Source organism: Cyanidioschyzon merolae, chromosome 20 (genome assembly GCF_000091205.1).
Source record: "Cyanidioschyzon merolae strain 10D DNA, chromosome 20, complete genome".
NCBI classification, from domain to species: Eukaryota; Rhodophyta; class Bangiophyceae; order Cyanidiales; family Cyanidiaceae; genus Cyanidioschyzon; species Cyanidioschyzon merolae.
In genome coordinates, this window is record NC_010146.1 from 884,210 (window position 1) to 903,834 (window position 19,625).

The 19,625-nt window shown below is 56.8% G+C and overlaps 8 protein-coding genes and 2 non-coding genes across 10 annotated transcripts; 7 read left to right on the forward strand and 3 right to left on the reverse strand.

Moving 5' to 3' along the window:
- Window positions 1-290: 290 nt before the first annotated feature.
- On the forward strand, window positions 291-5,837 carry CYME_CMT353C (unknown snf2 family helicase; the record flags this gene model as incomplete). The annotated part of the gene is made up of 1 exon (XM_005539286.1): window positions 291-5,837. One exon carries the CDS (start codon window positions 291-293, stop codon window positions 5,835-5,837), a length of 5,547 nt encoding a protein of 1,848 aa, XP_005539343.1.
- A 1,707-nt stretch (window positions 5,838-7,544) lies between these two features.
- CYME_CMT354C (probable GTPase activating protein) lies at window positions 7,545-8,939 on the reverse strand (the record flags this gene model as incomplete). The annotated part of the gene is made up of 1 exon (XM_005539287.1): window positions 7,545-8,939. The coding sequence occupies one exon, from the start codon at window positions 8,937-8,939 to the stop codon at window positions 7,545-7,547; it is 1,395 nt and encodes a 464-aa protein (XP_005539344.1).
- Window positions 8,047-9,615, forward strand: CYME_CMT355T. Its single transcript, XR_002461710.1, has one exon. It is a non-coding gene; the product is annotated as a hypothetical transcript (transcript).
- CYME_CMT356C (dynein light chain) lies at window positions 9,278-9,547 on the forward strand (the record flags this gene model as incomplete). Its single annotated transcript, XM_005539288.1, has 1 exon — window positions 9,278-9,547. One exon carries the CDS (start codon window positions 9,278-9,280, stop codon window positions 9,545-9,547), a length of 270 nt encoding a protein of 89 aa, XP_005539345.1.
- A 1,025-nt stretch (window positions 9,616-10,640) lies between the features above and the next one.
- On the reverse strand, window positions 10,641-11,411 carry CYME_CMT357C (similar to splicing factor 3b subunit 2, 145kD; the record flags this gene model as incomplete). Its single annotated transcript, XM_005539289.1, has 1 exon — window positions 10,641-11,411. The coding sequence occupies one exon, from the start codon at window positions 11,409-11,411 to the stop codon at window positions 10,641-10,643; it is 771 nt and encodes a 256-aa protein (XP_005539346.1).
- Window positions 11,412-12,074: 663 nt separating this feature from the next.
- Window positions 12,075-12,611, forward strand: CYME_CMT358C (similar to N-terminal acetyltransferase complex ARD1 subunit; the record flags this gene model as incomplete). Its single annotated transcript, XM_005539290.1, has 1 exon — window positions 12,075-12,611. The coding sequence occupies one exon, from the start codon at window positions 12,075-12,077 to the stop codon at window positions 12,609-12,611; it is 537 nt and encodes a 178-aa protein (XP_005539347.1).
- Window positions 12,612-13,995: 1,384 nt separating this feature from the next.
- Window positions 13,996-16,667, reverse strand: CYME_CMT360T. Its single transcript, XR_002461711.1, has one exon. It is a non-coding gene; the product is annotated as a hypothetical transcript (transcript).
- Window positions 14,154-15,911, forward strand: CYME_CMT359C (hypothetical protein; the record flags this gene model as incomplete). Its single annotated transcript, XM_005539291.1, has 1 exon — window positions 14,154-15,911. One exon carries the CDS (start codon window positions 14,154-14,156, stop codon window positions 15,909-15,911), a length of 1,758 nt encoding a protein of 585 aa, XP_005539348.1.
- A 311-nt stretch (window positions 16,668-16,978) lies between the features above and the next one.
- Window positions 16,979-18,133, forward strand: CYME_CMT361C (mitochondrial phosphate carrier protein; the record flags this gene model as incomplete). The annotated part of the gene is made up of 1 exon (XM_005539292.1): window positions 16,979-18,133. One exon carries the CDS (start codon window positions 16,979-16,981, stop codon window positions 18,131-18,133), a length of 1,155 nt encoding a protein of 384 aa, XP_005539349.1.
- Window positions 18,134-18,489: 356 nt separating this feature from the next.
- CYME_CMT362C (sedoheptulose-1,7-bisphosphatase) lies at window positions 18,490-19,467 on the forward strand (the record flags this gene model as incomplete). The annotated part of the gene is made up of 1 exon (XM_005539293.1): window positions 18,490-19,467. The coding sequence occupies one exon, from the start codon at window positions 18,490-18,492 to the stop codon at window positions 19,465-19,467; it is 978 nt and encodes a 325-aa protein (XP_005539350.1).
- Between the last annotated feature and the right edge of the window lie 158 nt (window positions 19,468-19,625).

Here is a 19,625-nt window from a genome sequence, read left to right on the forward strand (position 1 = left end):
GCCCGCACGCCGCACCAATCACAGAAATCGCTGCACGAAAAGCGCCGAGTACAAACTATATCGAATGCCAAGGAGTTCTTGTGCCGTAGTGGGCTCTCTTCGTTTGCGTGTTAGAGTTCTTGCAGCTTACCAAACACAGAAAGTAAGGAGGCGGACTGCCAGATTCACTCCAGGGTGCTTTTAGTGGCCGCTACTGCCGCTAAGCGCAGGTCGGGAGCGCAGCGCGCGGGCGAGGAACTCGTTTTGGAACGGGCGCGCCTAGTTGGTCGTCGCTTCAGCAAGTGCGCTGCATGAACACGTCGCCAAGGTTACGAGGTCAGCGTCGATCGGACTATGCTGCGTATGCAGGTCGTCGACGACAGCCTGCATCGTCGTTGTCGTGCGCGGTTGGCGCTGAACTGAAAGCCGCTGCTCATGCAGAGCCTGTCTCTCCAGGTAACGAGATACCGCGCACCACTGGCGAGGGTGAACGTACCGGTACGGCCGTGCAAGGTCCGACAACTTCTCGGATTGATGCACTTCTAACGAAGCAGGCGCTTTCGGACGAGTTACTGATGTCAAAGCTTAGCGACCGTCTGCGGGAACTGGCACGGAGAGCTGCAGCCTCTCGTGACGAGCACCTTCGTCAGGCGCAGCTCTTGCAAACGCGAGCTGAACGTGAACAGAAACGAAAGCTAGTGCGCAGCCACGGTGATGTGAGGCCCCTGAAACGAGACGCAGCTGGTTCGAGCGTGCTGCACACAACAGCACCACGGGGAACCGGCGAGCAGGCAAGCCCGCCTCGCTCCACGTTCCGGGACGCTGGCTCCATGGACTGGAAGTCGAGCGCGGAGGAGCCAGCCCGACTGACTCTAGACGAGCAGGTTTTGCAACATTTAACAAAAGGTCATGAATCGGGAGGAACCTCCACGTCTGCGGCTTTAGAGAAGCGCTGTCAGGCGTCCATCGAGGCCCTCGATACCACTGTTCTGGGTTTTTCTGATGCTGATGCTGCGTCGCAGCGCCTAGCGGAGGACCGCATACTGCGTGAAGCCACCGAAATCCAACAGCGCAACCTGGAGCTTGCGAAAGCGCGCCTGCCGAAGCAACCGGAACCGCCGCGCTCGAAGACACACCACGACTATCTCTGTGAGGCGATGATCTGGCTAGCCACTGATTATCGAGAGCGCTTCAAGTGGCACGCTGCTTTTCGAGCACGACTCGCTCGCGCTATCCACAGATTTCATGAAGAACGGAAGCAGCGGGACGCACGTGACTCCCAGGCACGAGAGGTCGCGCGTATACGACGAGCTCGCCTGTTGAGTCGGCACGTTCAAAAGTTCTGGGAGTCACTCTTCCATATGATGATATGGGAACAGCAGGCACAGGACGAGCGCCTTGCAAAGCGCAAACGACAACGGGCTTTGGATTCCCTTGTTCACCAGACTGAAGACTACGTCAAGGTCCTGGCAGAAGAACTAGCGACTTGTGACTCGGAACAGATGGTTGTGGATGGAGAGCCATATTCTACCGCGGAACTTGCGACAGGAAGGGAATCGGATCGGGCATCGCAAACGCAGCTCCCGGAGATAACCGCAGATACCGCAGCGAATGGAACGATACGCGAGTCGGATACGCAGTCTCTGATGCCGCGCGCTACCAACGAAGTGCACTTGTCGACGAGCCGAGCACGAAGGCCACTTCCTGGTTGCTTGATGAGCAGCGCGGACGCATCAGTTGATGATGTTGGTACTGGCGGTTACGGAACGCAGCGACAAATTGGATCGATGCCAGGGACTGCGGATTCGGTCTACTCCAGTGCGCAGCGACTGGGAGACGCCTCGCCCGAAGATCGTGGTGATGGTGATGGCGGTACAGCACTGCTACCAACGAAACCGGAAGTAGCTGCGAACATGTCCGAAAGGTTGCCAAATACATCGCTGGGAGCAGCCGCTGCACCCGATGTTGAAGAGCATTCGGGAAACGCAACCCAGACCAGCTGTGCTGCACTGTCCACGAAAGAGGCACTTGAGCGGCCGGCATCGTTCCGCTCCGTGGACGACGCTTTGCGTATTCTCTTTCGAGGCCGCTTGCGCCCCTATCAACACGCCGGCCTACAATGGCTCATTGCCTTGAACGAGAAGGGTCTCAATGGTATGCTGGCAGACGACATGGGCCTGGGCAAGACCATCCAGACAATAGCGCTGTTGGCTTGGCTGGCAACTGCAAAACAGGACTGGGGTCCGCATCTGATCGTGGTACCCACCTCTGTGGTCATGAATTGGAACATTGAATTCAAAAAGTTCGCCCCAGGCCTCAAGGTGCTTTGTTATTTCGGGACGCCCACCGAACGAGCTGCCAAGCGCCGCGGCTGGACCAAACCCAATGCTTTCCACGTTTGTGTCACGTCTTACCACATGGTGGTGCAGGACGCCACCGTCTTTCGTCGACAGCAATGGAGCTATCTCGTGCTCGATGAAGCGCAACACATCAAGAACTTTCAGAGCCAAAAATGGCAGACATTGCTCACCTTCCATTCGCGGCATCGTTTACTGCTGACCGGAACGCCGCTGCAGAACTCGCTGATAGAATTGTGGTCGCTGTTACATTTCCTCATGCCAAATGTTTTCCAAAGCCATAGCGAATTCCGGGAGTGGTTTCAGGAACCTATCGAGACGCTCATTCAAGCCGATGCAAGCGTCCAGGAGAGCATGGTTGAACGTCTGCACCGCGTTATTCGTCCCTTTGTGCTTCGACGCCTGAAGCGCGACGTGGAGCGTGAGCTGCCCCCGAAAACCGAGGAAATTGTCTGGTGTTCACTAAGCAAACGGCAACGAGAGCTCTACGATGACTTTATGAGTCGAGCAGCTACGCGGGAGAAGCTACTCAGCGGAAATTACCTGTCTGTGATGAATGTGCTCATCCAGCTGCGCAAGGTTTGTAACCATCCGGACTTGTTTGCAGGGCGACCCATCGACGAGCCCTACGCAAGTCAACGACCGCTGACGATCTTCATTCCGCACATCATACGAGCAGAAGCAGCGTCTGAGACGGCGCAGCGCCGGGCACCCCGCCTCGTCGATGAATCCATGTCTCGCGAGGACGCTGCTCGGATACGAGCCCTTACCGCCGCCGCGCGAATGCTCGCAGAGACTTCAGCGTGTCCGACGACATGCTCCGATTCGCAGGCCATATCGCGGGCATCGTTTGCGAGTCTCCTAGCTCGGATCGACAGAGCCGAGCAAACGGAACGCAACCAGTTGCGTCTGGTATCATGTAGTCGACGCATCGCGGAGCCAGTTATAGGGGCGAGTATTCGGCAACTCGTGCGGGTGCCTTTGCGCTCAGCACCTGCGCTGCATCCAGTGGCCACGCTGGAGCGCCTTGTTGACCGAGCGTTAGCGCAGGCGTTGCCGTTTACGCTGGTGGTGCATCGCGCGATCGCACCGGTGCCGCAGCTCGTAAGCAAGGCAGCTTTTCGTTACCAGAGACGAACAGCTTGTGGGACCACATCACCGCCTCTAGCGTATTTGTTCGGTTTGTGGCGACCGTTGGCGATTCGTCAGCAACTGCGCTTCCCGGATGCGCGGCTGCTGCAGTGGGACTGCGGGAAACTCCAGCGCCTTGCTGTCCTGTTGAGAGAACTGGAACAAAAAGGGCATCGAGTGCTCATATTTACTCAAATGGTACGAATGCTCGATATTCTTGAACAATTTCTCTGCCTGCATCGCTTTGCCTACATTCGCATGGACGGGAGCACGCCCACGGGTTTGCGTCTACGCCTCTGTGAGCGTTTCAACAACGATCGGCGCTATCTGGTGTTTCTCTCCACTACGCGTAGCGGAGGTGTCGGCTTGAACCTCACCGGTGCCGATACGGTGCTCTTCTACGACTCGGACTGGAACCCCACGGTTGATGCGCAGGCCCAAGACCGCTGTCATCGCATCGGACAGGATCGGCCGGTGCGAATCTACCGGCTCGTGACGGAAGGCACCGTGGAGGCTCCGATACTTCGTCGAGCGCTGCAGAAGCAACGCCTGGAACAACTGGTACTCGCGGATGGTCTCTTCACGACCGAGGTATTGCAGCGGGTCCATCCACTGGAACTGATCGAGGGAGGTCCGGCGCCGCCTCCTGTGCACCCGAATCCATACGGAGGACTGGAGGCGTGCGGCCTCACCGAGCAGGAGTACATACAGCTAGAGCGCACGATACTCGAGGCTGAGGACGACGAGGAGCGACGGATGCGCCAGGCCATGGAGTTGGCAGCGTCTGCTGACGCCAGTCTGGATGCAGTGGACTTTGCCGAAACGCCCGCCATGGCCGCTACTCGTACGGACAAGCCCGCTGGGGACACTTCGACCTGGTGGCCTGTTTGGCACACTGCGTGGCGAATCGCGCAGCATCTCGGAGGACCTGTGGCAGCAGCAGCAGCAGTAGCATGGGATACAAGGCAGGCACCGGAACGTGTTGCCAACACGAACGACTCCAACCTCGACGAAGGTGCTGCAAACACATCTTTGAATGATGAAGCCGATCAGAACAGTGCAGCGCTACCTTTGGTGTATCCACCTGTTCCGGATCCGAACAGTTCGGGAACAAAAAACGGATCCGGGGGTCTCGACTGGCGGCGTACGACTCGCGCGTACCATAGCGAGAAGCGTAGCGGCGACACGGCGGCGGCGCTGGTGATGGTGTACGGGCCGCCCGTCGAGACCCCCGTTGATTTGATCCTCGACCCCGAGGCTGGCACCGAAGACGCGGCGTTTTTTATTCACTGCTATTGGCGAATGGCGCATTCTGGAGCCCCAACTGCGCTCCAGCGCGGACGAGTAAGTGACGTGCAGCAAATCGCTTCGCATCTGCGCAACGACGACGCATTTGTCGATTCATTGACTGCTGGCTTGGGGGCAGCAGCAGCAACAACAACAACAACAACAACTACGACTACTACACGAGTACCTGTTGCAGAAGCGCGTAACGCTGTCGATCGCATTCGGGCCCCCGAGGCGACTGCGACTGCCAAATCCGGAGCTCGTGCCGACTCGAGTACCATGCGGACATTGCCGCTAGGCCCAACACGCCAGGTCTATGTGAACCTACAGGCCTGGTTACGTCATCGAGTGCAGTGGTCGTTCCAGGAAGATGCCGCGCTGCTCCAGGCGTGGCAGCGCTACGGCTCCAATCCTCGACTGTTGGGGGATATCCTCCATGCGCAAGCAAGCGTCCGTCTTGGTCTATTGCACCGTCGTACGGTCAGAGAGATTGAGGAGCGGCTGCAGCTCTTGCTTGCGAAGAAGATTACAGAACCGAGTGCCTTAGCGCAGTGGCATGAGGCCGTCTCGCAGACGCGAGCGACCTCGATGCGAAAACACCATCGTCGCTCGATTCAGCTGGCCCAGCGTCGCGTGCTGGGCATGCGAGCTCGCTTGGACACCAAGCGAGTGCTCCGAACGTCACGCGGGGACGCTGGAAACAACGCTTTTCTGGACCCGGACAGGGCACGCGAGGCATCCCCGCGAACGGTGACAGCAGACCGCGCAGCAGCGAAACGCGACGCTCTTCCAAAGCGTACGCAAACAAACGAGGGAGCCCGAACCCCCGCTGATGCTGTTCCTGGAGCGGTGGCACCAGCTCCTGCCCAAGTCATGGATCCGCGAGTGTTGGTTCCACCGCCGGGCACCAGCGGCTGCGGCACTGCAGAGGCAACGGCCGCTGGGAGCCTTGTCCATCGCCCGGGGGTGAAACTCGAAGAGGAACTTCGTCGGAGGCGTCCTTTTCGTCGCTACATTGCCAGACTGGGTCCGCTGCTTGGTTTCGAGTTGCGAACCTCGAATCGGGGCCTCGACAACGACTAAGGTTCTAAATCGCGATGTGTGCAGGTTCTAAGGTGCGTTTCGTTCACGAACGAGCTCCAGGGAAGCGCAGCTCGGGCATGTAATGGTATTGATGTTAGGTGCGGTGGCGTGGGGTTGCATAGCGACCCGCGCTGCTGACGTCATTGCCGGCTGCTGGACGGGATGTTGTGGCGCATGCCCCTGAAGCCTTCGCAATGCCTTTCGGTCGTGAAGACGCTGGTCTAGTTTCTCGGGTTCATCTGGGGAGGACAGAGCGCCTGAATCCCTGGAAACCGGACGTTGAGCATGTGCTCATCGTGGGTGTTGCGGCTATCGGCTGCATGGAGACAGGAAGTGCGGTCGCGGTCGTGTAATGTATCGCTGCGAGAACACGTTAGAACACGTGCTGTTTTACCGCGAACAAGCTGCAGTCTCCGTGTTCCGCCGATTATGGATGTTGGTATGGAACCTTGGTATCTAGAGTGCGCCCCCGAGTCCCTGTAAGCGGAGGTTTCCGCGGAGGATCGCTAGACCCACGTCAGAATAGAATGGAACAAGTACATGAACACTGGCGTTCTTGCCAATGTTCTGCATACTCTTCCCACGTTTATCAACAGAAGCATTTGTGGCATTTATCTGCGACTGCTTCCTCGTACTTTCTTTGATCGCCGGCAGCAAATACGCCGTGTTCTGCTTTCTCTCACGCTTCATTGTCAGCAATTGGAGGGTGTTCATAGCGGCACTGAAGTCCCGGTAACGCTTTTGCGGGCTGATTTCGACAACATCCATGTAGGCGAGGTTGTAGCGATCTCCGTATCGCTTGCCATTTTCATCTTCCTGCTAGATAACATCGACGCGCAATGCGTAGCGGTGACACGGGCATGTAAGGCCGGTATTCCCGAGTATCCACCACATATTCACCTCCGAAGGCCGGGCAATGACGCTTCAAGACTTGCCTCATTGTTCGGTGCGTGCGCCGAACGAGTGCAGAAGGCTTCCGCCGATGCCCTCTCGAGTTCGCATGGCGAGTGCAGTACCGCAGGATCACGGGCTTGTCATGGTCGATGCCCTGGACAAATTCACCGTCTGCTGCGAGCGCTCCCGTACTCTGTTCCATTCGATCAAGAATCAGTGGAACGCGATGCTGTCCATGGTAGACCAGGTACAGGGAGAAAACTCCAGACTAACGAACAAGCCGCGATCATTCGTTCTCTTAACACTCCTCTCCTGCAAATCGATGGTACTCCTCCCAGTGCGTTACGATCGCTGCGATGACTCAGGTCCGAGCACGAGACTCTTTTCCATGGAAACCGAAGCAAGGGGAGCCTCTCGGAACACATCCCGTCACAGGTATCATGCTGCTGTGCAAAAGTCGTTTCATCGATCACCGTAAAACGATTCGGACTTGTGATTCGATTGCATTCGATGATTTGACGTGAAAAGTTGCGTGCACTTTCAGCGTGCGCACGTATGAACTTGTCGTCAAAACACGAAATCGAGTTTTCGTTTCCGCGTCAGTCCAGCTGCGCGAATTGCCTCGCCAACGAGCTCAAACATAAAAATAGTCGAAATCTTGAAGAATGCATGATTGGAGGAGGCTGCATTTTGGGAAACGTAACGAGAGGACCCTTGTTCGTATGATCAGAATTATGATGTCGTCTATTTTACGAACGCTCGATCTGCTTGTATCCAGGTGATGTCCATCGATACGCCTTGCTTGTCCGATCGCTATAACCGACGAGCATCCTCGAAAATTGCCTTGAACATATAGGCTCGGCTCAGAAGCGTGCTGAGATCCTGTTCTGTCCACGATCGGGTCGGCAGATTCTGAAGAAAGAGTACGAGATCGGGGAATGTCAGGCGCACAAGATCCAACGAAAAACGCTCCAAAAGTGCAGCGCATACATACACGTGGAACGCGGCAAATGTGCCGCGTTCACTCAGATACGCATCCCAGAGTCGAAGGGTAATCGGAAGCGGAAACTCGCGAACCAAGAGACAATTCATCCAACGGAATGCAAACTGCATAAAGGTTACCTGCTCTTTGGCTAAGTGCGCACACAGTGAAGCATCAATGCGTTGCATGATGCGTTCGAGTAGCGCCACTCGACGCTGAATACCAGGTTGCCCGAATACATACTGATCTTGCAGTGCTTCGAGAAGTGTGCTCAAGCACCAGTAGGTATCCGCTTCAACCTCGCGCAGCAGCGGCTCCGCATCTTCCGGAAGCGTGGTGCGATCGAGTTGGCTAAACTCTGGAGCCTGGTCCGCGTAAAAGACGTACAACAGTGGTACCAGGATGTCATTGAGGCCTTGTACATAACCGGCGGCGGGATGTCGCACGGACCACAAGTGTAGGATCCGCGTCATTGCCTGTTGTACGGCTCCGGTGTGGAAGAGCGGAAATTCGGGTGCGGTACGCGGCACGTCGAGGTCGATCTGACGCTTACGAGCCCAGTCTTCTGAGGACAGGCGATTACCGAGTCTGGGATCAGTGACTAGCCCGAGTTCAGCAACTGCTTGCCAGTACTGGTCGCGTTTGCGGCTGACGCTCCGGAGAAGACGCGAAGGTTGCGGCGGGCAGTAGTCCAGCAGCACCTTCCACGCAAGGGCCCGTTGCGCACCAGGCACGCCGCTCCAGGCAAGTTGTTCGAGGAGCCCGCGATCGACAGCGCTGATCCTGCTCAGTTCTGCAGCATCTCCTCGTCTCCAGGCCTGGCGAATCGCGTCCAGTTGTGTCCAGAGTGTGGTGGAGGCCTTCGAACCCACGCCCTCAGCGTCTTCGGTTTCCAGCGCGACTGCTGGCGCTGTTGCTGGCTTTGTCACAAGTGCTGCGCTGCCCCTTTTCAAACCAGCGTCTGTGGAAGCTTCTCGTTTGTTTTCGGCGAGCAACGGACCCTGGCACAAGGCCTGAACCGCCGTGCCGACTCGCGAACAGTGCGTTGTCGGCGCAGCGTCCGCTGAGGTTGCAGTCGTGTTATGAGGTGCGCTATCAGCGGTGATACCGCCTTGTTGCGCTTCCCATTCGCTGAACTGTGGTACGAGCTCACCTAAGCAGTCACCTGGTGCCCCAGAGAGCGAGCGAATAGACCACCAAACCGTGTTCAGCGCTCTCGAGTCCATGCAGTTCGCGGCTGCTCCAGCGTATGTGTCCAAGTTGTCGCTCAGTACCACGCAGATAACTATGGTATTCGTAACTGTGGCAGCTGCGTCATCGGACGCCTGTCACGCTCTCGTTCAGGTCAGTGGGCAAACAACACCCATATCGAGACCGCAGCTCTATGCCACGTCCTGGACTAGGGAGAACGCTTCCAGGCTTTGCCTCGGAGCGACGATCGCTGCTGGCGTATGTGTCATTGGCATTGACTTTCTCTAGGCTTCTGTCGTTGCCGTTGTCGTCGAACAGAGACGATCGTGACCCGCTTATAAGGTGCTCCTGCAACTTTGCGGAAGCTTTCGGCATGCAAGGGAGAAAATGTGTGATTAAGTCTGTGGATATGCCAGAAGATCGGCAGCAGTTTGCCGTAGAGACTGCGACAAAGGCCATCGAGAACTATCAGGTGGAGAAGGACGTGGCGGCAGCTATAAAGAAAGAGTTTGACGCCAAGTACGGACCTACCTGGCACTGTATCGTCGGACGAAACTTTGGCTCGTACGTCACGCATGAAACCGGGTGTTTCATATACTTTTACCTGGACCAAATCGCGGTGCTTCTTTTCAAGTCCGGGTAGTGACGGGAGGGCGCGAGACGTTTGCCCGGGTCGAGCACTTGAAAGGATAACCCGCTGGTAAACGCTTTTATCAGTGCAAGCCAAACTGTTGCTACATCGTAGGTTCACTCGTAGTTTTTGCAGGGGAAGCGCCAGAAAAATGCCGATGGGGCAGCTGTAAGGCGCACAAGCACGCTTTTTTTTTGGCGGGAGCGGAGCACTTGACACGATGCAGCTACTGCTGCCGCAGTCTGCCGCAGTCAGCAACATATCGAAAAAAAGCATGGCGTTGTGCTCTGCCAACCAGGCGTAAGCAGTGTCGGAGAAGGCGCGAAGCGAACAGCGCCTCATCATCCTGGGCTGTACACTGAAAGTCGAATAAACACGAGGCTGCTGCGAAGCAGCCTGTATCCCATTTAGGCCAGTATCGTGCGCTTCCCGCATGTTGCGTTTTCGATGCCCAGCTGCGCTCATCGCTGTCGACTTTCTCGGGAGAAAGGCATACGGTTCGTGTTTCAAAGTGGAGTTTCGATACCGAACGCGGCTCTACGGTCGTCGCCTGAACCTAGCTCTAATGTTCCACGTCCTTGTGACGTACACATCGGATAGTCTCGTGGCGATACGCTGTCGCTTGATACACGTCCGTTGACGAAACGGATTCCAGGAATGCGACGTTTTCAACGCTCCGTGTATTCGTTTCGCATACGCTGTCCGTTACTTCACACCATCCATCTTTTGACAAAGCATGTCGCCAATGCGCGTCAACGGAAGGCGGTCGCTTCTACCAGCTTGCTGGGCCATGGTTCAAAGCTTTTGCCTCAAATTGTGTTGGGGTGTTTTCGGCTATCGAGGTTCGATTTAGCGAACCAGAAGCTACGGAATGTGCGCACACTGACGCCATCAATGACCAGCGGACAGGCATCTGCTCCTTTGCTGACGCTACGAGGGTCTGCGATCACCAGTTTCGTACTCCGCTGAGCAGAGGGAGCTTGAGCGAGCGACACGCGTGCAGAGAACCCAAGCCACGGCCCTGCTCATACCTACCTGGACAGCCGCGATATCGAAGCGTCAGCGTTTACGTAGCGCCCCTGACCTGGAGGGCCCAGATCCATCCTCACGGGGGGTCTGCTGCGTCCCTCAATGAACCCCAGTGATGCACCTTGTTTCCAGTGTCATACAAATGATGAGCGCATCCAGCAGGTCCTGGCTCGATTCGCCAGCAGAAGTTTGCCTCCTTCATGGCCGGATACAGCGGTGGGCAGCGGTGCCCACTACGCCGCCAACCGTCCCGCCATGGACTCGATGGTATCGAGAACGTTTCCAGCTCCGAAATCTGGAGTGCTTGTGCAAGCGCTCCCGACACCACCCCTGGTCGGAACGTACAACCGCGGAGTGGATCGAACTCATCCAAAGGAACGTACACGTCACCGAGACCACGTAGGCGACTCCAGAGACGCCACTCTTCGGTCAGAGATTCTGATAAAGGCGTTTGCGGTTCTTGCAAGCATTCCATCAATCGCTCATATGCGTCTCGAACAAAAGCGAGTGCTCCACTCGGTAAGCCTCGTTTATTCTCTAGGTACCTTCGCTTCGCTCGCCAGTGTGCAGGAACTGGTACAGTACCCTGTTCGCTCTTGATGCTCACCAGTGCGAAGGGCTCGGGAGCGCTGCAGTCCCAGGGCTCCACCACAAACGGGTACGGAACGTGTAGCTTGAGATCGATGACCCGCGGGCGGCAGGCTCGACGCAGTCGCCGACTGGCTCTCCCAGGGAGTGGTGGTGCGCTCGATCCAGCCTGGTGCTGCGTTGAAGGTTGCTCACGGAACCTTTCTTCTTGCTTATCATAGTGCGGCAGATCTTTCGCCAGGTCTGAATCTTCCACCATTGCAAGTTCCGCAGACAGGGACGAAGCTGCTGCTGTCGGTGCTCGGGTTAACTTACGAGACGGCTTTGGCGTTTCTCCGAGAGGCTGGTATCACCTTCGCTTGCATTCAAGGGTGCATTGGAACTCACAAAATCCTTTTCTCGATACTTCCCCAAGTTGACAGCAGTGCTGACTGCCCAGAGCAACACGAGCAACAATAACGAAACAAGAACATGGCTTTTCGCTTGCTGCACCCGATAATCGCTCCGGGCATCCGCGGTCATTACACGTCCTTCGACAACGCGTGCGTAGCGTTTACGAACCTTGCCTTCCGCTTTCTATTCGGTGCTGCAGAACGATCTGAGGACTTTTCACAGACTTTTTTGGACTAGACTTTTACTGATACTTCCAGTATCTCTGGAATCTTGCAGAACAAAGTGTGCAGGATAGGCCTGATCGAGCGCGAAACGCTCATACTCAGCGGGGGTGCTCGACCTCGGCACTTGTCGTGCCGTGTTTCAGGAACACGCACGGGCGACGACTGCATCCGTTGTCTCGATAGGAGCGCTCTGCTCGGTTACTGTGAGAGAAACGGCGGCCCAGGGCGCGTTGCAACTGCATTCGTTTGAGAGCACGCACTCGCACGCGCATCCCTGGCGTGGGAGCGCGTCACCCTACCCAGCCATGGTTTCGGTGCGACGTGCGACGCCCGCTGACCTCTTGGCCATGCAATACTGTAACTTGCAATGTCTCCCAGAGAACTACCAAATCAAGTACTACATGTACCACCTGCTGTCGTGGCCGCATTTACTCTACGTCGCAGAGGACCTAGACGGGAGCATTGTTGGGTATGTTCTTGCCAAAATGGAGGAAAGCCCCGGATCCACGGACGCGGGCTCCAGTTCAAACACAGCAGCGACCTCTGGGGCTGTTAAACCGGTGCGTCATGGTCACATCACTTCGCTGGCGGTGCAACGGTCTCATCGAAAACTCGGTATCGCGAAACGATTGATGTGTATCGCACATCAGGCAATGCGTGAGGAGTACAATGCTGCCTATGTATCGTTACATGTTCGGTTGAGCAACGTAGCTGCGCAGCACTTGTACCGAGACTCGTTAGGCTATCAAATCCATACCACTGAGGTTCGTTACTATGCGGATGGTGAGGATGCGTACGATATGCGGTTGTGGTTCTGTTCTGACTCGATCCCGAAAGCATGAGTATTGAGCGCAATCAGTGCATGTTCAGGCAAGATTTGCAGCAAAGCAGCACCACTGGGGAACGAGCCGCTGTCCAACGCTTTGTGAATGCTTGATCAAACGCTTAAATGGCTCAACGAAATGTCGGTGCATGAAGCTGTAGGTGCAGTGTGCAGACCAGCGAGACTCGAAGGGGATTGTGGTGGCCTCAGTGCAGTTCGCACTCGCATGCGGGGACCCAGCGAGCCTCTATGGCCTTGGAGCAACTGGTACCAACTCTTTACCATCGAGAATCGTGTCGTTTTTGTTTTGGTGTTGATTTGGGAACCGGGTACCCGACATATTATCCATGTCTTATGCCTGGAGTAAACAAATTCAGAGCCCGCGTCTACGTAACCAGCCTAGTGCTACCCGAAAATTCTGACAAGCGTCTTTATCGTGTATCAAGAGTTTCCGCACGAGGTTTCCAATGCGCTTTCGGACGGAGAACCGAAGCGATAGGCGTTCTGGTAGCTGTCGCGGGGGCATCATCGACATATGCTGAAAGAATAGAAACTCTGCTCTGACTAGCAACTCGATAACAGTTTCGTTTGACCTTGATTGTAAGCGCAGAAATGGGGAAAAGTTTCAGTATCTCGGAAAGTTTACCTTTTAGGCGGAAGGTCCCGCGAGCCGGACGAGTCTTCGGGGCTAGCTAGTGCTTCATGCTTCCTCCAGTGGCGGGTTCTTTAAAGAAACCTGAGCTACTCGTCCGTAACGCAATTCAATCTGGGACTAGGAGCGTGTATGCTGCGTCTGGGCGTCGCCCTGGTCGCAGTGGACGCCCAGTATATCGCACCGTGCCGCCGCAGGCAGTGCGTCTCTCTGCGCAGCTTCCAGGCTCCTAGAATGATTAAGTACTCCGACTCCGTGTCCGATGAACCACGCCTCGAGCCGACGCCCTCAGTGGTATGCCAAAGCCGTTCTGTCTCCGTGCAGCACCTGCTTCGGCGGTATATAAGCGCTACGGCGGGTGCTCAAAACAGCTAGTCGGCGCACTATAGAACATACGAAACGACCAGTATATCAGAGAGCATGTATGGGTGATAGAACTTGAAGGTAGATGCTTCATGATGGACGCTTTCCCGAAAGCCATTATCCTTTCCGAATCCTCGGATCCATGGTCAGTCTAAACATTCTCTCATCTGAAAAGAATTCGACATACGCTGTGTAAATGTTCAAAGCGAGCACCATATGAACTGGAACGCTACCAATGGCTAGAACGTGTGTCGAAGGAGACCTATTCATCCCGAGGAAGGTCTCGTGGGGTCTTCTCGGGCGCTCCGGCGCACGCGCCAAGCAAATTTCGAACCTCCGCTTGTGCTTATACAAGCATGGGAGACAAGCACTTCATGAACACCACCATGACGAAGCTTTACCGCTACTAAACGAAAGTAGACTGGTTAAACTTGACGAAAGCGTTCAGGTTCCTTTGTGCAATTCATCAGACTGCTTACTTTTGGGTCCCGTCCCAGGTTTACGGCTGCGGAGCGAGCACTTACAAACGGGACTCATCCAGCGCGTATGGCCCCCGAAAGTGCACAAGTAACCAGTTTCGACGCGTTCCTCCATAGTGTGAGTGCTTGGGAGCACCTTCTCGAGTCTGATGCTCAGGAAACAGCGCAGAAGCAACTGAACGTCCTTCGACGCTCAGTGCCGCGCCAGCGGACCCCGAACGAACCAACACCCAGAGACGCAGCACACGCCCTCGAGACACTCTGGCTGAAGAAACACGCTGCCCTGTGGTATCGCTGGACGCCGACCCTATGTCAGGGAGTGCGAAACGGACGCGCTGCTTCCTGCTCGCTGCTGTGCTTCCTTTTCGACGGGGCGCAGCGTTTCCTGTACCCGCTCTGTGGGATGGTACTCAAGGCGCCACGACGTGCGACACGCATGGAAGGAGCACCAAACGCAACCAGCACCATGAAGAGCGCTCGACAGCAGACGTTTGTGCCCATGTCGGAACGGTATCGGTTGCATCTTCAACTGGTCTACGATACACTGGTCGAAACGATGCAGGCGCAGCTGACCCAAGCTGCAACTGCATTGACCGGTATAGTCAGCAGGGGAGGTGTGGATTCCAGCACCTCGACCTGTCAGCTCATGCGCTGCCTCGGGGTCGTGGTGCAGAATACGCCATCACGCTGTCTCCCGAGCGCACAGCTCAAGACCGCCGGGAACCTGCTCTGGGACCAGTACGCGCTTTCACTTGGGCCAGAGCTTGAAACGCTTCGAGCAGCGGCCATCTCCTGTCTGAAAAGTATTCATGATCGTCTACAAACCATACCGCCGCTGGAGCAGCTTTTAGCGAATCCGCTGCGCTGGAATGATGCGCACGTGGTTTCGTTCGTGGAAGCCATGCTAACACTACGCATGCGTCATCTGAGCAGGGTCCAAGAATCCGCACCCGACAGCACTGCCGTCGACGAACTGGTACTTGCGATGGTCGAGCATCATTTTCGAAGTGCATCGACGAGTCCAGCGCTGCGACTACAAAGCGCCCGTCTCTTGCGCTTGCTGTTGCGCTCGCGGCCATCGATCGCAAGTTCGCGTAACGCACTCCTGTTCCGCATGTTGAAGGATCCCTTCCACGCGGTACGTGTGGTTGCCATCGCCTGTTTGAGTCAGCCTGGAATTGGAGCCGCAGGCACGCCGCTCTTTCGAGAGCTCGAGGCGTTAACCGCTGACCCCATTGCATCGATGCGCGCCGCTGCGTGTACCGCATTAGGGCGGCTCGCGGCGGATCCAGGCGCGTTCATCCCTCAAACAGAACCTACGATCATTCTCGATAACGACTGGAATGCATTGAAAGGGCGTGCGATGGATCTTCTACTGAAGCGACTCGAAGAAGATCCAAATGTCCATGTTCGAGCAGCTGCCGCCTACTCGTTGAGCCAGTTCTGCACGCATGCAGAACGCTTGGCGGCGCGACTCCCCGAGAGGATCATCGAATTGGCGATTGATGAACTTCGACGTGCACCATATTCGAGTCAAGCAAGCGCGTACTGTCGCCTTCTGGGTGCGTCCGTCCCGTCCGAAGCACAGCGAACACAGATCGTTGTGGTGATCGGGGATATTGTGCAGGGTGCACGTCGAAAGGCGCTGCGCCAACAGGCGATCCTGGCGCTGGCGAAGCATGTACGACCTGCCGACGGGGCGGCACGCTGGTCGCTTGCACAGAAGCCGGACAACGAACTGGACCTGGATCAGTGTGGACGAAACGCTGCGCCAGCGGAAACGCCACATCAGGATGCGGTTGCTTCGAATCGGACGGGAGCGTAGCCGCTAAGCACCGCCCGCTCGTTGGGATGCCACGTTCGGAGTGCGTGTATGGCGTTGCTGCTTGCTTTGCTTCGTCGTGGACGGCAAGCGCTCAGAGGCACGTCATCAAGGATGCGGAGCGAGCTGTTCCGACATGTGCATGTCGCTGGTACGACTCGGCGGGTCGCGTCGACGTGTCGTTGGTTGCATCGAGCGGGGGTAGGTTCGGCATGCGCATGCGTCTCGCATACGAGTCGGCGTAGGGGATCCATGTGCAGCTGCTCAGCCTCGAACAACTCTATGGAGCATCGGGATTGAGCGCCGAACACCGTTAGCGGCATGCAAAACGCGCATTCAGTCCAGCGGCGTTGGGCGGGCATATCTGGGAGGGAACGTACGCTCGTTAACTCGCTGGCGGACGCGACCCTACTGTGGCTATGGCGGCTCTTCGTGCGCGCCAACACGGACCCAGTACAGCACGCATCGCGTCGGTCGCCAGAAAGACGATATCAGCGGTTACTGCCCTACCAGAAACGCTTCGAGCTGCAAGGTTAGCGCACCCAGTCGCCGTCTCCGTGCCCTGCCTGCCTCGCAGAGGCACTGACGTCGTTCACGCAGAGACGCGCACGAGGGTACCGCAAAGCGCCTCCGAGCCCGTTCAGCGAACTTTTTAGAATGGACATACCAAACCTGGTGAATAGACGTAGATCAACCACACCTGTGTCCCCTGCAGGAATACAGAACTGGAGCTCTCCTCGGAGCGTTCATGATGCGCACGACTCGACGAGTGCGATTCCGTATTGGACGGCGGGACGGCTGGCGAGGTGTGCACCAGCAGCGCTCATGTCTGTTATATTCGTAATTGTCCTTATTGTACAAAGAGCTCCCTATTCACCATCAGCTGATGCGCGCGCATCTACAGGAGACGCCGCCGCCGCCGGCCGCGCCGTCCCGACGCGATCGTGGCGTGCGAGCCGTCCGAGTGCGCGATGCCGCCCAGCATCGTGCGTGGGTGCATCCCGCTCCAAACGTTGGGCGCTCAACGGTAAGGGACGACCCTGGTCAGTTTAAACCGCGTTGCAGACGATATGCTGGTTCGATTCTCGCAACTGGTGACGTGGTCTCAAACCCCTATGGTCACAGCATTGCAGCAGCGAAAGGATAACGGGGGCTCCAACTGCGGCGTGGACCAAGTTCTGCGAGCAGCACCGTCGACGCTGCCGACGGTGTGGGGTGCGCTCGGGGGTCGACCTGCGACACTCGTGGCGTGCTCGGCCGACGAAAACCCCACTTTCGGAACGTACCTGAAGTTTGCTCTGGCAGGTGCAATATGCTGCAGTGTTACCCATTCGGCTGTGGTTCCGGTCGACGTGGTCAAGACGCGGCTGCAGCTGTCGGACAAGTACCACGGTATGACACACGCCGCACGCACGATCGTCAAGGAGGAGGGCGCACTGGCACTGCTAACCGGACTGAGCCCGACTGCCGTTGGCTACTTCTTGCAAGGATGGTTCAAGTTTGGGCTTTACGAGTACTTCAAGCGGCTATATTCGAGTCTGGCTGGTCCCGAGGCAGCGGAGAAAGGCCGCTTCGGTATCTGGCTAGCAGCGGGCGGTACGGCGGAGTTTTTCGCAGACCTGGCGCTTTGCCCGCTGGAGGCCACGCGTATCCGTCTGGTGAGCCAACCGACTTTTGCGAGCTCTTTACCGGAGGCGTTCGGAAAGCTCATCTCCAATGAAGGGCTGCGTGGTCTCTACGCCGGACTCTTCCCGATCCTCCTGAAACAGATTCCCTACACAATGGCCAAATTTGCTGTTTTTGAAGCAGCATCCGAGTTCATCTACCGCACGCTAGAGCGCATGGGGAAACCAAAAGCCGACATGCGGGATAGCACCAAGCTCTTGATTTCACTCAATTCCGGTATCTTTGCAGGTATCTGTGCAGCTGTGGTCTCGCAACCCGCGGACACGGTGTTGTCGGTCATCAACAAGTCCCGCGTAACGGGTAGCATCGCTGAAGCAACGTTCCGGATTATTCGTGAGCTAGGTCCGCGTGGACTTTTCCGTGGACTGGGTGCTCGCGCAATCATGGTTGGTAGTCTGACTGCCGGGCAATTCTTTATTTACGACGGGTTGAAACAGCTGCTCGGCGTGGCGCCTGTTCACAAGAAAGAAGTTGCTCCACTGGTGGGCTCGGCAGCGCAACCCGCATCGGTGGCAGCACGTGCTCAACAGTCGCAGTGAACGCGAATGAAGCTGGATGAGCTCGCGTGACTCGACGACGACCTGACGCAGGTCGTCATGGATCCCGAAACCCATATGGTACACTGGAAATCTAGCTGGTCACAGGGGACACGCCAGGCCACTGGGATGCCACTCCACGAGACGGGAGACTCGTTGCGCAGCGCCTATGTACCGTAGTCTTTTCTGTAAACGCTGCGGCGTCCAGGGACAACAGACTTGTCATACGTATCGCAGCAAGGTGCGCAGGAGCACGCGGCCCGAACCGGAGCAGCGCGCACCGCAGCAGCACCGGAGGGACTGGGGTCGCACCCAGAGCTATCGCTATCGCTTGTGGAGACGAGTTGCCCAGCGTTTGGATGGATCTGGAAAACTTCCTCGAACAAGTAAAAGACCCAGACTTGCGACAGATAGTGCACGCTATCGCTGAAGCTTCGGTTTCGATTGATCAGGTTCTGCGGAACGGAGTACAAGACGTCTCATCGTCCGCAGTAGCGGCTGCTCCTGGACAGCAGCACAACGCTTTCGGCGACGCGCAGCTCTCCGAAGACCTCACAGCTGATCATCTTGCGCGAAGTCGTCTTCTGCAGGTTCCGTGCGTATCGTACGTGAGCTCGGAAGAGAACCCCACTGAGCAGCGCGGGCCGGGGCACAAGTACGCCGTAGCGTTTGATCCCCTGGATGGCTCGTCGGTACTGGAGAGCAACTTCAGCGTCGGGTCAATTTTCGGTGTCTGGCGGACAGCAGAACGATTGGTTGGGTGCCAGGGACGCGATATGGTTGCCGCTGCGGTGACCCTGTACGGCCCACGTCTGGTGCTGGTGGTGGCAGTCGACCCCGGCCTCATGTCGAGTGACTGGCCAGGCGGTGTTGCATCCTTTCGCTGGACAACTTCGAACGACGCTCGCTGGCGACTGCTCAAGCAGTGGAGCCCCGACCTGTTGCGACACTCGAGCGCGTCGCTCTTCGCGCCGGGCAACTTGCGAGCAACGCAGGAACTGCCACCCTATGATCGTATGGTGCGCTCCTGGATCGAGTCACGCTATACGCTGCGGTACTCGGGAGCCATGGCACCGGATGTCTTCCAAATCATCGCAAAGGGACAGGGCATCTTCTGTAATCCGAGTGTTCCGGGCAAGGCGAAGTTACGGCTCGTATACGAGGCATTGCCGTTGGCGTTTCTTGTCGAAGCCGTGGGAGGTCGCAGCTCGGACGGTAGTCGCACCTCGACGAGTCTGCTGGATAAGCGTATCACTTTGCTTATAGAGCGGACGCCCGTCGTCCTGGGTTCACCGTCTGAAGTTCAACGCTATATCGAAGCGATGAACGAGACCTGATGCGCTCGATGCTCTAGGATCGTTTCCGTGAACCGGGCATCCCCAACATCCGCAATATCGATCGGTACAGAAGCGAACGTCGAATCCTGATGCGTTTCCGGGTGTGCGTCTGTCGCCGTTATTCACATGGCGTACACGTGCGACACTACCAGCTGTGC